The sequence below is a fragment of the Sorex araneus genome, chromosome 7 (assembly GCF_027595985.1).
Source record: "Sorex araneus isolate mSorAra2 chromosome 7, mSorAra2.pri, whole genome shotgun sequence".
Taxonomy (NCBI): domain Eukaryota; kingdom Metazoa; phylum Chordata; class Mammalia; order Eulipotyphla; family Soricidae; genus Sorex; species Sorex araneus.
Genome location: NC_073308.1, coordinates 35,205,266 through 35,226,038, shown reverse-complemented (window position 1 = coordinate 35,226,038; position 20,773 = coordinate 35,205,266). Strand labels below are relative to the sequence as shown.

Here is a 20,773-nt window from a genome sequence, read left to right as displayed (position 1 = left end):
TAAAATTAAAAAACAAACTAAAGCTCTTCAGGTGCTTGGAGCGGCAAAGATAGGGACAGTAGTGACATTGACGAGAAGAAAGTCATCTCGTTTTGACTAGGTGTGTTATCCTCAAAATGTAAAATTATTAGTATTTTTTTAGGAAGATAGAAGTTTACTGCAGAGTCAAGAGAGGAAAAGTCTCCAGCTGGGGAGGCCCCGAGTATAGGACTAAATCCCCAAAAGTAAGTTAAGGGCCAGAACTAGTACAGCAAACCTGGTGCTTAATCTGTTGCTATCAAGGTCTACACCCCGGGATTTCCTAGGGGTTAGGAGCAAGTCACAGTTTCTGCCTGAAAACAAAGGGAAGAGATGATGCGTAGGTATGCCTGGCACCCCATATGGTCCCCTGAGCACCCCCAGGAGTGATCCCTAAGCATTGCCAGGTGTGGCCCCCAAACAACAAAAATAACAACAACAAAAATGTCAATTGAGATTACCCCCCCTGTGCTCAACGTCCAGGAGTTTGGTGTGAGATGTGGGATGCGGGGCACTGTCAGGTGCTCCTGGCTCAGGGTTGGCTTGTCTTTGGGAGTTAAAGTTTTCCTCTGGCATATATATTTTTGGTTCTCAGGCTGACTGGGGCAGAGCCCAACAGAACCCCCAGTGATTTTTCAGCTCCTGCTGTAGCTCCTCCTACGCATCATCTCTTCCCTTTGTTTTCAGGCAGAAACTGTGACTTGCTCCTAATCCCTAGGAAATCCCGGGGTGTAGACCTTGATAGCAACAGATTAAGCACCAGGTTTGCTAAACTCTGAGTTACCGTGGGACACGTAGCCAGGGATCGAGCTCCTGATAGCCAACGAGAACCTAGTCCAGCTTATGCTTTGCATGTCTGCGAGATCATAAACGGGTACCCAAGCCTGGTACTTGGGTACACCACCACCCAAGCCCCAAGCTCCTGATGCACTGGAACTGGGAGATACATGCTTCTTTAAGGTGCTGACCTGGTGGGAATTTGTTACATAACATTCAGAAAGAAAACAGTGCCTCGGAGGGTCCCCGTGGTGGAACAGAGTCAGCAAAGCCTGCATGGCTTGGGTATTGAGAAAGCCATGGGCACTTGCCCTAGCCTTGGTTGCTCTTGGATTTTTAGGTCGAAGCCAGGAAATCAGTACTTCGTGGCAGCCCCAAATTCACTCGCCCAGAGGGGCTGGAGCAATAGTACAGCGGGTAGGGCATTTGCCTTGCATGCAACCGACCCGGGTTCGATTCCCAGCATCCCATATGGTCCCCTGAGCACCGCCAGGAGTAATTTCTGAGTGCAAAGTCAGGAGTAACCCCTGTGCGTTAAGAAAAATAAATAAATAAATAAACAGCTGCCCAAAGCCAGCGGGGAGGGCACTTGCCTTGCAAACAGCTAACCTGGGGTCAATCCCCAGCATCCTATGTGGTCCCCCAAGTACCACTAGGTATGATTTCTGAGCACAGAGGCATGATTAAGCCCTGAGCACCACTGGATGTACCCCCTTTCTTCCCCCCCAAAATCAACCAATAAACACATTTTTAAAAAGTTACTCCAGCTCCTAAGTGCGTGAGGCCTGGGGAAGCCCCAGGAATTACCAGGTCAGATCAAAAACCAGGAAAATGCAAGCCAGTGGGGAGCACGACTGCAGCCCGAGAACTGGGGGCCACAAAGAACTAGGGCCTGGCCTGGCTACCAGCTCTGCCGCCTGGATTCTTATATGCAGGCACAGGGCCTGCACCTTCCTTAGCCTTGGGGCTCCTGAAGGCTGGAAATGCTGCCAACCTCTGGGTCTGACTGTTGACCCCGGAACACACACACAGAGGAGACAGGATGGCCTGGTGGCAAAGGTGCTGCCTTGAAAACATAAGGGCATGAGCTCAATCGCAGGGACGACACACATTCAATCTCCCAGTAACTGCTCTCTGGAACTCTCCTTAACCATAGTGTAATCTCTGCGGCTGGAGATAGCGCAGTGGTTAGGGCTCTTGCTTTGTGCGTGACCAACCTGGTAAGATCCCTGTTACCCATATGGTCCCCTGAGCACCGCCAGGAGCAATTCCTGAGTGTAGACCCAGGAGCAACCCCAGAGCATCTCAGGGTGTGACTCAAAACTTAGAGAGGGGCTGGAGCACAGCGGGTAGGGCTTTTGCCTTGCATGCAGCCAACCCGGGTTCAATTCCCAGCATCCCATATGGTCCCCTGAGCACTGCCAGGAGTAATTCCTGAGTGCAGAGCCAGGAATAAATCCTTTGCATCGCCAGGTGTGACCTAAAAAGCAAAAAAAAAAAAAAAAAACTAAAGAGAGAGAGAAACCCCTGACACGTTGCATGAGTCCAGCAAGCAGGCCCACTGAAGGTGTGCAAGTTCCAGGGCGCGGGCAGGGTTGTGCAGGGGTTAAGTCACTCGCCCAGCATGCAGCTATACCAGGAGTAATCCCAGGTCCAGGAATAAGCCTGAGCACCGCCGGGTGCTGAATAATAAATAGTAAAATAGTAATAAAATAGTAACGAAATCACTGTATCACTGTGTCACTGTCATCCCATTGTTCATCAATTTGCATCAGTAAAATTAAATAAACCAAAAGTGTAAGAACCAGGTGTGTGAGTCGGATGTGTAACTCCTGGTGAGCACCACATAGTGTGCAACCCGTCAGCACTACAACCATGTGTGGGACCCCCTAAATCGGTTATTCCAAGAGAAAGGGAAAACACACGCACGCGTGCGCGCGCACACACACACACACACACACACACACACAGTGTGAAGAAGAAATTCAACTCCAACTTGTCACTTAAAAATATTAATTAAAATAAGGATGAAACCTGCAAAAAAGAATAAGCAGGCTGCACCCCTTTGCATAGTGATCAGCAAAAAGACAAAGTTCACTGGCTCTGTTCTTCCTGGGCTCTGGAGAGGGAGGCCGGGGGGAGAAGAACGGCCCCACCACAGCCCGCAGCGAGCGGCCCTGGGGGAGCCCCCGAGGGCCCCAGGGAGGGCGTGGCAGGCCGCTGTGCTGTGCCCGCTGGTCTCTAGCTGCCCTTGGGCGTCAGAATCTGCTGCACGTAGTTGACCACGTTGCTGTGGAGCTGGGCGGAGGTGGCGGCGAAGATCTCCCGGGCCAGGCTCTGCGCGGCGGCGCTGCCGCCCATCATGGCGTGGTACAGCGGCAGCGTGTACTTCTGCTTCCCCTGCAAGACAGCGCGGGGCCTCAGCGTCCTGGCGGCCGGGGCCAGCCTGGCCACCACCGGACACGGGTGCTGCCGCGGGGGCCGCCCACCTGGCTCTGCAGGAAAGCCTTGACCTTCCCGAAGTCCTCCTGGTGGTCGTTCTTGAGCACTATCTGGCCCCACCGCAGCCGCAGCTCGGCGTTGCGGGCCTCAGAGATCTGCGGGTAGGTCGCGGCCAGCTTCCGCAGGTTCCCTGGCGGAAGAAACGGGCCAGTTCCACGTTGGAGGTGGACCCCAAGGAGCACAGATGCCCCCACCTGGGCACCCTGTGTCTGCCCTGGGGCCCTCCGCGGGCCTAGGAGAATCCTGGGCCACACACAGTGCCCCAGCTCAGGGGCACCCACACGTGGTCACGTCTGAGTCCCACGTCGGCCCTTGGGCCAAAGGCCCTGCTTCAAATACATGTGCGTCCTGTGACCAATATCCCTCCTGGACTAGGGCATGTGGAGCACCTCAGGCAACTATTTTTCTTATGTTTTACTTAATTTAGGGGCCGGAAAGAGGATACTCAGGTTGAACTCCCAGCACCCCATATGGTCCCCCTGAGTCCTGCAAAAAGTGAACCCGAGGGGGCTGGAGCAATAGCACAGCGGGTAGGGCATTTGCCATGCATGCGGCTGACCCGGGTTCGATTCCCAGCATCCCATACGGTCCCTGAGCACTGCCAGGAGTGATTCCAGAGCTGGGAGCATCCCCTGTGCATTGCAAGGTGTGACCCAAAAAGCAAAAAAAACCAAAAAAACAGTGAACCTGAGTATAGAGCCAGGAGAAAGCCCTGAGCACAGCCAGGTGTGGGGTCCTTTTGTAATTTTTTATTTTTATTTATTTATTTATTTGCTTTTTTTTTTGGGTCACACCCAGCGATGCACAGGGGTTACTCCTGGCTCTGCACTCAGGAATTACCCCTGGCGGTGCTCAGGGGACCATATGGGATGCTGGGAATCGAACCCGGGTCAGCCGCGTGCAAGGCAAACGCCCTACCCGCTGTGCTATTGCTCCAGCTCCAATTTATTTATTTATTTATTTATTTATTTATTTATTTTTTGCTTTGGGTCACACCCGGCAATGCACAGGGGTTACTCCTGGCTCATGCACTCAGGAATTACTCCTGGCAGTGCTTGGGGGACCATATGGGATGCCGGAGATCGAACCCAGGTCGGCCGCATGCAAGGCAAACGCCCGCTGTGCTATCGCTCCGGCCCCCTCCTTTTGTAATTTTTTAAAAATAAAAGTTTAATTTAGTGTGTGTGTGTGGGTGGCGGGGGGTAGTAGCCCACACGACTGGTGCTCAGGGACTACTCCTGGTTGTGTGCTCAGTGTGACTCCTGGTGATGCTTAGGGGACCAGATGTGGTGCCAGGGATTTGAACCAGGGCCTGTGGGCACTTCAACCCTGACTCTTTCTCTGCCCCACCCCCTGAATATCTCGTCCCACACGTTTTCATTTTTCTGGTACTTGAGCAGCACCCAGCTCTGTGCTCTGTGTCCCCTGGTGGTGCTGAGGGGACCCTGCGGTGCCGGGAATGAACTGGGGCGCCCATACACTCAACCTCTTTGAATCATCTCCCTGGCCATGTATTTGCCCAGCGCCACCTGCTGGACATTGTGGGCTTTAACTCTGCTTCTGCATTGCCCCTGCCTGGTGTATATCTTTTCTGAGCCACAGCTTTGGGGGTGCTTAAGAGTTTGGTCTGGGGCCCAGTGCCACCCGTCACCAGCTTTGGCACCTCCGGGCGCCTCCTTCTCCAGGGCCCTGGTGGCCAGGCATGGTGTCCACTGCACGGAGTAGTCCCGAAGATTAAATGTGTTCCAGATGCAGAGTACAGGCCCAAGGGGCACTCAGCACGAGGACAGTCCTTACCAAGGCCTGTGTCCAGCCACCACTGCCTCCCCGGTCTCGTCCGCTAGTCAGGGCACCCCTCCTCCCGAGGCCCCGTCTGGTCCCCTCGCTGGCTGCACCATGCGTCGTACCCGGAGGGAGCGGGGACCTCTGCAGGATCTTATCCAGGAAGTAGACAAGCTGGTAGGTCCTCCAGGACGAGATGTCCGCTGCCGCCACGGCCTGCATGTCCGGCTCCGGGGCCGCCCACAGCTGGGCCAGCTCCTCTGCCGGGCCCATGAGGGAGTCCCCAGCCGAGAGGTCAGGGAGGTAGGGGGGCCAGCCAGGGGTGTTCAGCCACCTGTCAAACTCGAAACCTGGGCGGCAGGAGAGACGCATGGTCAGTCACTTGAGTAAGCCACTCCCAGAGGCGCCAGCGACCCTCTGCCCCGTCCCCCCGGGCTCTCTCTGGCATTTAAACTCACTCTTGCTCTATGGGGGACCCTAGACTGTCCAGGCAGGGCTGAGCTGCCCCGTTACAGGGTGAAGGATGGGGTCTGAGAGATGGTACAGCAGGAAAGGTGCTTGCCTTGCACACAGCACATTTTTAAATCCCTGAAACCGCATTTGATCCTGAGCACTGCCACAGACCACTCCTGACCACAGACATAGTATGAATAACCCTTCCAGGTATGCCCCAAAAAGAGAAAGGAAGGGAGGGAGAGAGGGAGGAAGGAAGGAAGGAAGGAAGGAAGGAAGGAAGGAAGGAAGGAAGGAAGGAAGGGAGGGAGGGAGGGAGGGAGGGAGGGAGGGAAGGAAGGAGGGAGGGAGGGAGGAAGGAAGGGAGGGAGGAGGGAGGGAGGGAGGGAGGAAGGAAGGAAGGAAGGGAGGGAGGGAGGGAGGAGGGAGGGAGGGAGGAAAGGAAGGAAGGAAGGGAGGGAGGAGGGAGGGAGGGAGGGAGGAAGGAAGGAAGGGAGGGAGGGAGGGAGGAAGGAGGGAGGGAGGAGGGAGGGAGGGAGGGAGGGAGGAAGGAAGGAAGGAAGGAAGGAAAGAAGGAAGGGAGGGAGGGAGGGAGGAGGGAGGGAGGGAAGGAGAAAGGGAGGGAGGGAGGGAGGGAGGGAGGAAGGAAGGAAGGAAGGGAGGGAGGGAGGGAGGAAGGAAGGAAGGAAGGAAGGAAGGAAGGAAGGAAGGAAGGAAGGAAGGAAGGAAGGAAGGAAGGAAAGAAGGAAGGGAGGGAGGGAGGGAGGAGGGAGGGAGGGAAGGAGAAAGGGAGGGAGGGAGGGAGGGAGGAAGGAAGGAAGGAAGGGAGTGAGGGAGGGAGAAAGGGAGGGAGGGAGGGAGGAAGGAAGGAAGGAAGGGAGGAAGGAAGGAAGGAGAGGGAGGAAGGAAGGAAGGAGAGGGAGGGAAAGAGGGAGGGATAGTACAGTGGGTAGAGTATCTGCCTTGCACGTCACTGATCTGGGCCCAATCACTGGCATTCCATATGGTCCCCTGAGCACTGCCAGGAGTGATCCCTGAGCGCTGAACCAGGAGTAAGCCCTGAACACTTCCAGGTATAACCCCAAAACCAAAAAAGGCAGGCAGGCAGGTGGGCGGCAAGACACCGCAGCACAATGTGCTGCCAGCGGACGGACACCTTTGTGCCTCCTCCAGGTTCACCACCGGCCTGTCCCAGCCTGGGGCTTCACAGCAGTGGACCCTCTGCCGTGACCTGAGGCTGGCAGCAGTGAGCATTAGGGACACAAAGACACATGAAGGGCTCAGCATGGGGGCACAGGGACGCGGCTCGGCGGAGATGCCCCATGTGCCCGCATGGTGAGAGCAGGACTCACCCCGGCACTGCGGGGGCCGCAGAGGCCACGGCCCCGACGGCAGACCTCCAACCGGAGGGCGGTGGGCACAGGGAGGCTGGCCTCCCCCAACCCACGAGGGGGCACTCCCGGTTCACAGCAGCGGGGGTCTGGTCAGTGGTGGCCCCACCCAGGCCACTCCCGCTTCCCTGAGGAGACGCCCCCAAGGCCAGCCACAGAGTTGCGCTCACTCAGAAGGTGGCAGGAGGCGACTTCACACCCTGGGGTTTGTTCCGACTCTCCCGCAGCGCCGGAGAACACGCAATGCCAGGGCCTGGCCGCCCCCCACCCGCCGCTCCCAGTGTGTGCTGGGGCCCTGCCCCCCCTTCACGCTTCAGGGCAGGGGTTCTGCCTTGGGGCCTGGCCCTGGGGGTTGTGTGTGAGCGTGGGCAAGAGCCTCAGGAGGTGAGAAGGGAGTCGGGGAGCAGACGGCAGGAGGCGCAGAGGAAAGTCCATGTCGGACCCTCAGCGGACCCCACCAGGCCTCGGACCACAAACCTCCTTGTTTCTCCAAACGCCCAACTCAGAGAAGCCCGCCCCCCACACCCCTGCTCACCTGGCAGGGACTCTACTCCCTTTTTCTTCAGCTCCGGGAAATAGTCCAAGTAGAATTCCAGAAAGTCATCGGCCAGGATGCTTTGGAACTTGAATTCATCCACGTAGGCCTGTGCCGAGGGGGACGCTGCAGCCGTGTGGGGCCCCAGAGGGCTATTCCTGCCCCCAACCCCATTCCCAGACCCGCCCCCACCTGGACCCTCCCAGATGCTCTCGGCGCCTCCCCCTGCTGGGGGTCTCCCCCCCACACCACTGTACCTTGAGAAAATCATCAAACCGGCCCTGGTCCCCCACCAGGTGGGCCAAGTAAGAGACGAAGCAGAAGCCTTTCTCGTAGGGGGTCTCGTTGTAGGTGTCATCCGGGTCCACCCCTGGGGAAAGCACAGGGGCAAAGGCACGGGTCACCCTTACACCAGCCGGCGGGGCAGGACCCGGCCTCAGCAGGCACTGTCCGTCTGCCCCGCCCCCCGCCCCAGACAGCAAACACCCTGGACCAGGGAGAAGGTCCAAGGTCAGGCCACTGGAAGTTCGTTTTCACAGTCCACAGCATCAAGGGGTCTGAGCTCCGGCCTGAGCGCCTGTGACTAAGGGTCTGATTAGTCAGATGGAGCTGAAGGAAACAAGTGACAGGGCAGTCACTCTGCGTGTCCATATGGTGGTGGACACTGGTGTGGGTACTACACGGCCCCTCAACAAAAAAAAGGGCAAGGGGTCCACTGAGAATGACCTAGAACCACCCAAAGGCAGAGCCATGGGACATGGTCAACAAGAGATGTCCTTGGCTGGCTGAAGGGCCCTGGCCAGAGACCAGGAGCGGCTCCAGGAGTCCAGGGCAGCACCTCCCTCCTGGGAGAGGCCCGCGGACGCTGGTCAGCAAGTCACCCCCGAGCTGCATTTGCCGGGGAGGGGTCTGGGGCGGAGGCACTCCTGGACCTGGCTCGATCTTCACCCGGAGCTTGTTGAGTGGGTGCTCCTCCCCTGTGACGTCCATGTGCTGCCGGAGCAGAGCCCGCCCCGTGGCCGCTTCCAAGCAGGTATAAGCCGCCCCTGCAGCAGGGAGAAAGCAAAGGTGGTGGGTGCTCCCGAGAGAAGAGGCTGTGCTGCCCCCTAGCGGCCAGGGGGAAGAACAATGCCACATGGCTTACATCTGAGACCAGGGGACTCAGCTCTGGCTCCAGGGGTGCTGGGTGCCGAGGGGGCCTGTCTCTCCCTCCCACACAGACAGGGGGAATCACTCGTCTCCCTCTGACACCGACTTTCCTCATCGATGTCTTTTTTTTTGCTTTTTGGGTCACACCTGGCGTTGCACAGGGGTTACTCATGGCTCTGCACTCAGGAATTACTCCAGGTGGTGCTCAGGGGACCATATGGGATGCTGGGAATCGAACCCGGGTCGGCCACATGCAAGGCAAATGCCCTACCCGCTGTGCTATTGCTCTAGCCCCCTCGATATCTTTTTTTTTTTTTTCAACCTGCCGAGCAGGGTTCAGGGGACCAGGTGGTGCCAGGAATGGAACCAGGCCTGTGCCAGACAGGCACTACAGCTCCTGGAGCCTCGCCCTGGCCCTAAATATTATGGGGGGATGGGACATCCCATCCGTGTTCGGGGACTATTCCTGGCTCTGTCATCAGGAGGGGTCCCTAGCAGTGCTCAGGGGACCACATGCAGTGCCAGGATCCAAATGGGGGGGTGCTAAATGTTATACATACATGTGTATGTTTTCATCTGGGCCCACACCCAGTGGTGCTCAGGCTTACTCTGGTCTCTTTGCTTGGAATTACTCCTAGAGGTGCTCAGGGATGCTGGAGATCAAACTAGGATCAGGAGCGTGTAAAGCAAGCCCTGCACTATCTCTCTGATCTATTGCATATCTTTGAATCGGACATGCACTTTTTTTTTTTGAGGGGTGTCACACCCGGCTGTGCTCAGTGCTCACTCCTGGGGGGACCATGTGTGGCAGTGGGTATCAAAGGCAAGTGCCCTACATGCTGTACTTGCTCACCCGCACCTTCCAAATAGATCTTTGTTTGTTTTATGCTCAGGCCTAACTCCTGGCTCTGCATTCAGGGAAGCATATGGGGTGACAGGGACCAAACCTGGGCTGCCCATGTGCACGGCAAGCGCCCTACCTGCTGTCCTATCGCTGTGGTCCCTCCAAATATATTTCTTAAACACATGCTATACTGTGGGTCGTCAACTGTTGGATATCAAGCCTAAGTGCTTGAGGCTTTATCAGTGAACTGCCCCTTTCCTCCTCCCAGAGAAGCTTACCATGCCCTTACTAACATCCTTAATTTAGCCAAAGTCTATCTTCAACTTCCCCTTTGTGTTGGATATTAACTGTTGACTTGTAAATCTTGTTTTTCTCTTCTCCTTGAGTCCTTTGCATAGTTTACTCAGAGCAATGTCCTTTTTGTATGGACACAGGAAGACTTAGCAAATGTTATGCTTTTGTAACCTGGGAGTCATTTGACTCTACATGATATTTTCCTCCTGGGCATCTGTTCTCTCGACCTAAGCCTCAGCTGCCCTTACTTCCTAGCACCCCCAAAAGCAGGGTCCTGATGAGGGACGAGATGGACCCAGGGCAAGCGGTGAGTTGTATGCTACCCTGGCATCAAGATGGGTCTGGCCAAGTGCCTAATGCTTAACTATAAGTTAAGAGCTTGATCATGGACAAATGCTGTCATGATCCAAACAGTGATAACTAGATTCGGACCCTGCTAGGGTTAGGAATGATTAATCTGGCCTGAGTGCTGTAGTCTGAGTCTGTGGCAAGATGTTGCCAGGAGAGCTGCCTTGCAAGCCTCAATGTATCTCTTGCTATGTCCATACAAAAATGATTAGTATTAAGATGTTAATGAGTGTTTGGACTGAGGAAAGGAGAAAAACACCTTAAGAGTCAGGAAGGGCTTTGGAATGCCCGAAGGGTTTTCTTATGATGATTTTGCTACCTGCTGTGTATAGCCTAGGGGTAAGGGGGAGAGAGAAAGAGGGAGAGAGACAGGAGAATCCACAGAGAAGCTGCAGTAGATTCAGAGAGAGGACAGGAGAGTGTGGGAGATGAGAAAGATGGAAGATTGAATAAACGGTAACTAATCAGCAACCAGCTTGGTCCTCGATCTTCCGCCTGTCCTTGGCCAACGGCTGTCCTGATCCACCCCACACAGTGGTTCCAGAGCACCGAATGCAGGCAGTGAGACAGAGCTGCCCAGAGTGCACACGCCCCTCTGCGTGTCTTAGTTTTTTACAGCTGGCGTTCCTGGGTGGGCCTGAACTACCAACTAAAGGTAAGAGTAGCGTTCGGTGCACCCCCACTCTAGAAAGTGAGTGAGAGAACAGGAGTTTTTAGTGTGCTGGAGATTAGAATCCTAACAGCAATCCCCCACTAAGATGGGGCAGATTCTGGGCCTTCCCAAGATCTTTCATATTTTCTCGAGCCAGACTGAACAGGGCAAGCCATTTATGGATTTGATTCAGTGTCTCTCCCGCAGAACAGGAGACCCGGAACTCTGCATTTCCAGAGACCAACTCGGGTCCTGCCTTAAAGCAGTTTATGAGGTTAACCCATGGTTCCCAGACGAAGGAACTCTAGAAACCAAGATTTGGAGAAAAGTTAAGAATAATGTCTCTAAGGCATCTTTAACCCTAAGTGCTTTAGGCTTATTCAGTGAATTGTCTCCTTTCCTTCTCCTAGAGGAATTTATGTTACCTTTGCTGGCATCCCTAACTTAGTCAAAGTTTATCTGTAATCTTTCCCTTGTATTTTACCTCGCATTGTCACAGTGCCCCGTGTCAATCTCGATTGTTTGTAAAACAAAACTTTCTGGTTATTCTGAACTTGTATTGATACTACTTTGTATTTGAAGTGCTGTATATTTGTAATTGCTTTTCTGTTTCCCCTCTAGCCTTTTTCTATGTTACCATAGAGCAATGTTCTTTCATTACTGCTATGCTCCTAATATTTGGGAGTTGATTGACTCTGAAATATATCTGCTCCTGGGCATAATTACTTGATCATGTAATTATGGGCTGCATTAAACGGGCCATTTTCACCATCTGACTCTGGTCCCCAGCGTCCCCGTCTCCCCGTCTCTCTGTGTCTCTGTTGGGGGGCCCTGGGGAGGTGGGGAGTCGGGGAGGCGGCTCAGGGCTACCGAACGCACACAGGTGTCCAGCAGCAGCAGCGGTCACCCGAGGATCCTCATCTTTTCTTTTTTGTGATTACACAGTCAATAATGACAGTACCGGGAATGTATTTTAAAGGCAGAGCAGGGCCCACGTCAAAGTTCTGGTCTGCCCTGCATGGGGGCCTGAACCCTCCTCTTACCCTGAGTCACAGGGACACGGTCTAGAACAGGACTGAGGGGCCAACCCTGCCCGACTCCCAGGGACGCTGAGACACAGTTCAGGGAGGCTCTTCCACAAGGCGCCTGGCACCAGGCAGGCACGTGGGAGCCGAGTCGAGGACCACAGCCAGAAGGGTCTTGTCATCCATTCCCAAACCAACCAGCTGGCTGGACCCGTGCAGGCGACTCCTAGCCAGGCACTGGCCTGACGGGGCAGGACAGAGTGGGGGGTCTGTCACACTGAGTCCCCCTACTGGCTCATTCCACTCACAGGCCTTTCCTGAGACCGCTGGGCCCAAGCCCTGCTCATTCAGTGGGCAAGGTGATACGGATCTGGGCCTCACGATGGGCCTCCATGGCCTGCTTACTGCTTTGGGGTCACACCCCAGCGATGTTCAGGGGCTGTTCCTCGCTCCCTGCTCAGGAGTGACCCTGGTCACTCAAGGCAGTCAAGGGTCTATACACGACACTGGTGATTCAAATGGGGCCAGGGATGCCAGCCCAGTGCCGTGACCCCTGCACTACCTGGCCCTCGGTGGCCCTTCTGATTTACATGTCTAGGAATAGGCAAAACATAGTCTTCAGGGCAAGCCCGGTGCTCTGGAGACGCTGCAGTGCAGGGACGCCCCCTCCCTCCATACACCCTACAACCTTCCTGAGCCCCCTCCCTGCCGAAGTAGCCGGGGCACAGCCAGGCTCGGGGGCGAGGCCCGGGCCAGGGTGGCACGCGCGGCTTACCGAAGAGGGTGGTGGAGATTCTCCTCTGGGCATACATGGTGAAGCCCTCGTTCAGCCAGAACTCGCCCCAGTTGGCATTGGTGACCAGGTTCCCAAACCAGCTGTGGGAGATTTCGTGGATGATGACGTCGGCCAAGGAGCGGTCCCCCGCCAGCAGGCAGGGGGTGACAAAGGTCAGACAAGGGTTCTCCATCCCTCCGAATGGGAAGGACGGTGGCATGAAGAGCACGTCATACCTGCCAAGAAAGGAGAGAGGGGCTCAGCCAGAAGCCAGGCTCCCCTCCCCTGCTGGGGGCCCCATCCCCATGAGGCCCTTCCTCTCCCAAACCCCCAACTCCCACCCTGCTGGGCAGGACCTGGGTGGCCTATCAGCTCCCTCTGTGGGAGGGGGAGAGAGCTAGTAGGAGCCGTCGTGGGGCACTGAAGGGCTGGGCAGAGAGAACTGTCAATGGGCCTGACATTTGCAAATGTGAAAGGAACCAGGGGGCTGGGGTGACAGAGGGCGTGGGGTGACAGGGAGCGTGGAGTGACGGGGGCGGGGGTTGTGGGGGTGGCAGGGGGTATGAGGATAACAAAGGGGCATGTGGGGGTGGCAGGGAGTATGAGGGTAACAAAGGGGCATGTGGGGGTGACAGGGGGCAGGGGGGTGGCAGGGGGTGTGGAGTGACAGGGAGTGAGGGTGACAAAGGGGTGTGGGGTCCCATCTCTAAGTACAGCCTCCTTTGGGCGACTCTGATCCCATGGGCGGGCCCCCCTCTCCTGGGGTCCCCGCTCAGTGACTGTGAACAAAGCCTGCATCCCCCTGCCCGCCACAGTCCTTCTCGCCTGCACTTCTGGGGGGACCAGGAAGGGCACAGGCGACACCTCACCGTCCCCACACGTAGGGTCCGAAAAGCTTCTCTCCGGCTGCCAGAAACTCTTCAATCACGCCGTCGTACTCGTCCTTGGCAGCCTGGATCAGGCAGGGCTCGGCCCACACGCGGCTCCTGGAAGGGCGGGGAGCACACAGTGAAGGGAAGGGGCGCGCCGCCCAGCGTCCAGCAACCATTCAAGGCCACCGCCAGGGCCGGGAGCCCCAGGGGCACCCCTGCAGGAGCGCAGCTCGAATGCCAGAGGGTACCGAGCCGGGGAGCCTCCGCTTCCTCAGGGGAAGGAAGAAGAACCCGGACAGCCTGCGGCACACGGCTGGCCGGCAGCGCAGCGCCTGTTCTTGGCCATTGGCCATCGGGGTCTCCAGCTAGCGCTCCTGTGTCCACAGCCCCGGGGAGCCACAGAAACACTTGGATTCAAATCCCAGCCCCTGCCAGCCAGCCAGGGGGCAGGCACCAGCCACTCCATCACGGCCCGTCGGCCCGTCTGCAGATGGCCCGTGATGCTGGCACCGTGGCAGGGAGAGGCTGGGTCCAAAGGGAGCCGACGGTGCAGTCATTTCTCTCCGCCAGAACATCTCTGCCCAGCACCTGCCTCCTTGCAACAGGGGCCGCAGACCCTCCTCTCTAACACGCCCCCATAAGAGCCTAAGATGTGGGGGCTATCCTGGGGGGGAGGGCCGGGGGCGCCTCCTCACTGGTCAAACGGCATCGTCACCTCCAGTGCTGTCGTTTCATTATGGAGCTATTTTTTTTTTTTTAAATAAATCAGCAGTGCCCAGGGCCCAGGGAGAGACAGAACAGGGGTCTGGCTACTTGCCTTGCCTGTGGCCGACCCAGGTTCGATCCCCGGCACCACACCTGGTGCACACCAGCACTGCCAGGGGTCACTCCTGAGTGCAGAGCCAGGAGTAAGCCCTGAGTGCCACTGGGCACAGCCCCGAGCCAAAAGCGAAAGCAAAGCAAATCGCCAGTGCCCAGTATGTCTAGAAGCGACTGCTGTCTGCCTTCCCGCTGCAATCCCAAACCCAGCCTTAGGAGAGTGAGCACCCCGCGATGCATTCCTTCTCACCTGTCTTCCCGCCCACTGCCAGGCTGGCATTCTGGGGGCACTGACCTCCCCTCCCCCGCACCGTCCATCTGGACACCCTGCTGGAAGGAGGCTGCCTTGTCTTCCGAGGTTGGCAGTGCTTGGGTGGGAGGGGATGCAAAGAGGGGGCCATAGATCCTCTCTCCTTCCCTCTGACCCCTGGCACAGACAGAGCCCTGCGCTAGGGGGCGCTCTGAGGCTGGAACTGTGGCTGCCAAGAAGAGAAGAAAGGGCCTGGGGTGAGGTGGCCCTGACCTTTACCCCCGCCTGCCCTTCAGGACGGAGATGGCATTACCAGGCAAGGGGCAGCGACACTCCTGGCCAAGGTCCTGTGCCCAGGCACCTTGCCAGTCCCTCGGCTGCACGAGCCCCGGCCATGGGGGTCTCTGGCACTGAGGTTCAGGCTTCAACACCTGGAGCAAAGCAAACAGGAACTTCTACTCCTTCCGGGGCACAACAGGGAGGGCAAAGTTGTTTAGAAGCGACTGCTGAGAGGAATTAAGCTGTCCTGGGGAGAGCCGGTGCAGACAGTTCCATTACACAAGCTTACGGCCAGAGGGAAATACGGAACTTCGAGAGATCCATAAAGCACCGCCTGCTCCACCTTCCGGGGCCTGGGAACCAGTCGAACCGGGAGACGCTTGCTTGCCTTGCACCTGGTCACCATGAATTCCATCCCTGACCCCCCACAGGGGCCTCCCGCCCCTGCCAGGCAAGATGCCAAGCCAGGAGTGAGCCCTGAGCACTGCCAGGTGCGGCCCTCAAAACGAAACAACAAAGACCAAAAGCAACAAAGAGGTGAGCTTCCAAAGCTGCTGCCTGAGCTCGAATCTCAGTCCTGGGCTAAGTGGCACTGGGCCCCGGCAGCTGCTACTGTGCTAGTCATGCTGGGGAGAAGCAGAGAGAGGGGCCAGGGAGGGCAGGGGAGAGAGAAAGGGAGAATAAGAGTGAGGGAGAGAGAACAGGAGCTCCGTCCACTCCATCCCTGCTGAGCTGCCCCAGAACCACACCAGCAGGTCAATGGTCAGAGGCCCCCGGCCGCAGAGCTGCAGCCAACCTTGGCATCGGACTCACTGTCTCCTACCTGGGCCCAACTTCCGCTGAAACCAGGTCTCCGACGGCCAAGGCGATCAGGTAGGAGGGGATGGGCCGGCTCATCTGGAAGAAGAACTTGCCGGGCCCTTGCGTCTCCCAGGTGTCGGCACTCATCACAGCGGTGAAGCCCTCGGGAACCTGGCGACAGAGAGCAACAGGGCGATGAGAGAGTTGGGACCGTGGCCCCGGGGAGTGGCAGCCCGCCGGCCCACGGTGATGCAGAGACCTGACTCCCTCTTGGGAAGCACAAACGTTCCCAGGAGCTGAACCTGGGCCAGACGGTGGGAGCTGCGCGCCCACGTGGCGACTGGGCTTCAGCATAGAACCCGGTTTCCGAGCCGCGGCCCTGCTCACCTGGACCAGAGCCGAGTATCTGAACTTCACCGCCGGGGTGTCGAAGCAGGGGAAGAAGGCCCGGTTCAGAACAGCCTGACCCTGTGTGTACACGAAGGGCTTCTTCTTTCCCGCCGTCTGCTCGGGGGTCAGCCAGCAAACCTAAGGGAAGGACAGGACAGTGGAGCTCGCACCCCGCACCCCCCATGCATATGCCCTCACACCTTTCTGCACCACCCCCCCCAGCAGGTGGGAAATTGCTGGCGAGCGTGGGAGGTGGGTTTCAGGAAGTCCAGGAGTGTGCTCATTCCTGCCAGCTGCACTCCTGGGCGTTTGAACCCCGACCCCAAGGGATGACACCCCCTTCTCAGGGCTAGCCCCACACGGGGTCCTTTCAAATTTAGAAAAAGACAAAGGAAGAGATGGTACAGGGGTTAAGGCACTTGCCGTGCGTGTGGCTGGCCGGGGCTCAGTCCCTGGAACCACACATGGTCAGTCCCTGGAGCCCTCCCCAGGAGGCCACCGGGTGTGGCCAAAAGGAAAAGACAAAACCAAAACCAAAACCAAAAATTAAAAATCAAAACTTGCACTTGCAAACCGCATTGAGTCTTTTTCCAAAGAGTGTGACACAACTGGGGGCGGCAGAAGGACAGCTTAGTGGACAGAGCCACGGCTCCACTCCAGCCTGGCCAACACCTGGAGTCACAAGCACGTCAGTACAGGAGCCCTTAATCAGTTGTCACAAAATGGATCTTACCCGAGTTCCCATGCAATTCTGCTATGAGCCTAAAATAGCTCATTAACAAAAGAAAAGCTCATTCTACCTGGACCTAGAGATGGCTCGAAGGAAGTGGGGTGTGCACAGGCCCCCCAGACTCCCAGGACCCCGACCGCATGACCTCTGAGCACCACTGGGGATGCCCTCCCCCCAAATAAATCAAAAACAAATTGAAACTCATATGACATAGGCACTGAGGCAGGGAGATGGTTGCCAGGGAGAGTACACGTGAGGCCCGGAGTTCGATCCCTGGCTCCGCATGGCCTCCCCGGCACGACCGCCAGCTCCAGAGCTGCGCTGGTGGGGCCGGAGCACTGGGCCATGTAACATAACCCCTGGGCCCGGGAGAGATGTCTTGGAGGCAAATGTTCCTGCCTTGCAGGCGTGGGCCTTGCTTTCCGTGCCCAAATCCCTGCATTCTGTGTCCACTCTGCTCTTTGGGAGCCGGGGGGCCTTGACCCCTGACAACAGCTGAAACTCCAGTGTGCAAGAACCAAGGAGACCCCGACGACGACAAAGCGGTCAGCATCACGGCCAGGAATGCACCTCCCGGCGAGCACCACCTCCCCGGAGCACTAAACAAACACACTGCCGGATTCTGCAGGGGAACCAGAAAGGGCTCTGAGCTCTAGTCAGGAGCAATGCAGAGCTAGCGGGCCCTTCCCGGTGACAAATGCATCACACTTGTAAATGCCAAGGAGCCAGGGATGGTTCTGTGGCTTACAGCGGGAAACGTGGTACTGGCTGCTCAGGGTTTCTGAGCATCTCCTGCTTCTTTTGAAAAGTAAATCCTACAGTGGGTAGAGTTCAAATGGTAGACCACATGTTTTACATGTGAAGTCCCGGGTTCAATCCCCAGCGCCACGGATGGAACCAGGGTCGGCCTCGTGCAAGGCAAACAACCTACCTGCTGTACTACTGCTCTACCCCCCTGACCCCCAAGTGGTTCTCAGAGCCCACCAGAAGTGTTCCCTGAGAGCAAGGTCAGGAGTAAGCCCAAAGCATTGTTGGGTGTTCCCCCTCTTCAAAAATCACTGCACTGGGGCTGAAGCAATACACAGCGGGTAGGGTGTTTGCCTTGCATGCGGCTGACCCGGGTTTGATTCCCAGCATCCCATATAGTCCCCTGAGCACTTCCAGGGGTAATTCCTGAGTGCATGAGCCAGGAGTAACCCCTGTGCATCGCCAGGTGTGACCCAAAAAGAAAAAAAAAATCAGTGCATTGACAATAAGACCCAATACAGAACCCCCGTGAGGTTCGAGGCACTGTAGCATACAAACATGCTATCCTAGAGACCCTTCACTGCCAAGCAGGGACTAGTGGCAGGTCGTATTACATACTGGCCATCATCCCCTCCCCCACAATTTCTTACTCATCATCTCTGAGTTTCTGTTTCATATTTTGGGCTATGGGACCACACCCAGTATTGCCCATGGCTTATTCCTAACTGTGCTCAGGGAACACCCTAGGGGTACTGGGGGAACATATGTGATGTCAAGAATCAAATCTGGGTCGCCTTGTGTAAGAGAAATCTGCCCGCTGTACTATCTCTCAGACCCTTGTCTGCTTTCAATTTTTTTTTTTTTTTTATGACCTGATGGAAAAGCGAAGGAGCTGGGCAGTATGCAGAGCTCAGGAAGGACAGAGTCCAAAGGCCAGGTGTGCTGGAAGGCAGGGCCTGCTCAGCTAACTTTCAAGGAGCAAAGGGCACGCCTTTACCTAGCCAGGACCTGCCTGGTCTTCAAGGGGAGCATCCAGCGTCCATGGTTCCTGTAAGCAGCTGCTTTCAGCAGAGTCAGAGAGGGCCGGACTGTTCCAGCTGCCTCGCCAACTTGGAGCTCCTGCCCCCAAACCAGTAGCCAAACCCACTCACAGGCTGTTCTGTCAACCCTCAAGCCCTGCACTCTCCCTCTGCTTGATTTCTTCCCCTGGTTCTGAACTCTCTATTCTAAAAAATTCTCGTTTGGGTCTGGGCCACGCCCACTTTTGCACAGGCGCAGCTCTGTGTTCAGGGGTCACTCTGGACAGCGCTGGGAGCTGGGGGGGCATCCTTTAAGGTCCAGCCCTGTGAGCTGTCTCCCAGGCCCCCAGCTTTCACTTCTGAAACAAGTTCCCTAAGGGTCACTCATTCTGGCCCTTTGAACCAGTTCTAAGAACAAAGGCGGAACTGGCAGCCCTGGAACCAGCGTCCATCACAGCCATGGAGTGGGGGTACTCAAGGGGATCCCCCACTACCACATCCTGTCTGGGAGGCAGCTAGCAGCTACTGCCCAAGTCCCTGGGCTGGGCGCCCCACCCCACCTCCCGCCCCCCGGAACGTCAGATTTCTGTGTTAACCAACAGAGAGAAGGTTAAGTGGCGATACAGGAGAGTTCACCCGGATTGACGGGACTTCAGAGGAGGAAAGCAAGACCAATCTGGTTTCTGGGCCGCTCCAACCTGCAGCGGGAGAAGCCGTCCAGAACACAGGGCCAGTCCCACCAGGCTCATCATCCGAGAGGGTGCCCGGGGCAGCCGGCGGGCAGCGGGGGGAGGGGGTCCCCAAGGACCGGGAACTCCCGGCCGGTCTCAGTTCCACTTGGGAACAGCTGGCGGTCGGGAGGCCTCGGGGGATGCGGCGAGGGAGGACCGGCCCTCCGAGGCAGGGGGGCGGAGGGCGGGCTAGAGGTGCCAGGCCCGGGGCTAAGCGGATCAGAAGGCGGCGGGGAGCGAAGGCGCGAGCAGGGGTCGCTGGGCGCCCAGGCCCCCGCGCACTCACCCCGGGGCCCTCCCCGACGGTGTAGGTCAGCTGCAGCTGGACGCGCTCGCCGGCGGCGCAGGGCTGCGGGAAGGCCACGCACAGGGCCTCGCCGTAGCGCGCGAAGGGCTGCGTGTGGAAGGACACCGGCTCCCAGGGCAGGTCCTCGGCGCCCGGCCGCCGCAGCGCCGCTGCCGTCACGGCGAGGCACGGGTGCGAGTCGAGCCGGAGCTCGGCGGCGCCCTGGGGCAGCAGGCAGCGCAGGTCCAGCACGGCCCGGCCGCGCAGGCAACGGCTCCCGGCGCCCGGCCCGGGCGGCCCGAACTCCACGTGCAGGTCCAGGTGCAAGTGCAGCAGCTCAAAATCTCGGAAGCTCGAAGCCGTCGCCACGTCCTTCGCCTGGGCCGAGTGCAGCGGCCGTGAGGCAGCGCGGCCGGAACTCGCAGGCCCGTCGCTCGCCATGGCTCGCAGCGGAATAACCTGCCGGCCCGGCCCGGCGCCGCGGCGCGCGGGGAGGCCCCGCCCCGCGCAGGGAGGCCCCGCCCCGCGCAGGGAGGCCCCTCTCCTCTGTGCGCAGGGAGGCCCCGCCCCGCGCGGAGGGACCCCGCCCACGAGATCGCCCCGCCCCTCCTCGTTAGTCTCGCCCCGCCTGCGTGATGGCTCTTTTCCCATACCGCCCCGCCCCGGGATAGCTCCGCCCCCTATATGATCCCGCTCGCTCCCGATGAGCCCCGCCCCCAAGACCGCCCCGCCGCCCGACTGCAGGAATATGGGCGCGGCTCTGAGCTCCTTGACTTTGGGACTGAGTCGGCGATCGAACTGGGTCCCCCCTCGCAAGTGCTGCAGTCCCATTAACTCTCCCCTCACATCTCTCTCTCTCTCTCTCTCTCTCTCTCTCTCTCTCTCTCATTTACCAGTAGAGCTAAACTGTTTGGCCACCTGCAAAAGTACTTTCGTTCTGGGGCCAGAGGCTTTCCAGTGCTTACTCCTGGCCCTGTGCTCAGGGATTATTCCTGGAGGGTTCAGGGGGACCCATATGGGATGCCAGATTTGGAACCCAAGTCTGCAAGGCCGACGCCCTGCCCTGTGTGCTATTACTTGGCCTAGGAACAAAGTAAGTTTCTTAAAAAGGTTTCCTGCCCTGGCCGACTAGAGGGAGTTCTCAGAGAACGAAGTTTGCTTGGAAGCTTTTAATTGCATGTCTCACCTGCTCTCAGCAGATCAGATAATTCTGGGAGAAGGGTGAGCAGAACAAGGTATTAGGAGTCCTGGGAAGGGAGTGAGCTGTAGCTACAATGTTCTGAACCAGTCCTGTGAAAAGAGAT

The 20,773-nt window shown here is 57.6% G+C and overlaps 1 protein-coding gene across 1 annotated transcript; it reads right to left on the bottom strand.

Moving 5' to 3' along the window:
• Positions 1 to 2,789: 2,789 nt before the first annotated feature.
• RNPEP (arginyl aminopeptidase) lies at positions 2,790 to 19,989 on the bottom strand. Its single transcript, XM_004610028.2, has 11 exons — positions 19,470 to 19,989; positions 15,954 to 16,094; positions 15,589 to 15,737; positions 13,415 to 13,531; positions 12,546 to 12,781; positions 8,391 to 8,504; positions 7,716 to 7,828; positions 7,459 to 7,567; positions 5,205 to 5,429; positions 3,285 to 3,427; positions 2,790 to 3,195 (listed from the first exon to the last, which is right to left on the bottom strand). The coding sequence occupies exons 1-11, from the start codon at positions 19,908 to 19,910 to the stop codon at positions 3,037 to 3,039; spliced, it is 1,947 nt and encodes a 648-aa protein (XP_004610085.1). The 5' UTR covers positions 19,911 to 19,989; the 3' UTR covers positions 2,790 to 3,036.
• Positions 19,990 to 20,773: the final 784 nt, after the last annotated feature.

Bases quoted from the DNA above. Each gene is read 5' to 3' on its own strand.
- RNPEP (XM_004610028.2), bottom strand. From the start codon at position 19,910: ATGGCGAGCGACGGGCCTGCGAGTTCCGGCCGCGCTGCCTCACGGCCG. The intron at 16,095-19,469 runs GTGAGTGCGCGG...TCCTTCCCTTAG, and splicing joins CCGTCGGGGAGGGCCCCGGG to GTTTGCTGGCTGACCCCCGA. The intron at 15,738-15,953 runs GTGAGCAGGGCC...CTCTGTCGCCAG, and splicing joins GATACTCGGCTCTGGTCCAG to GTTCCCGAGGGCTTCACCGC.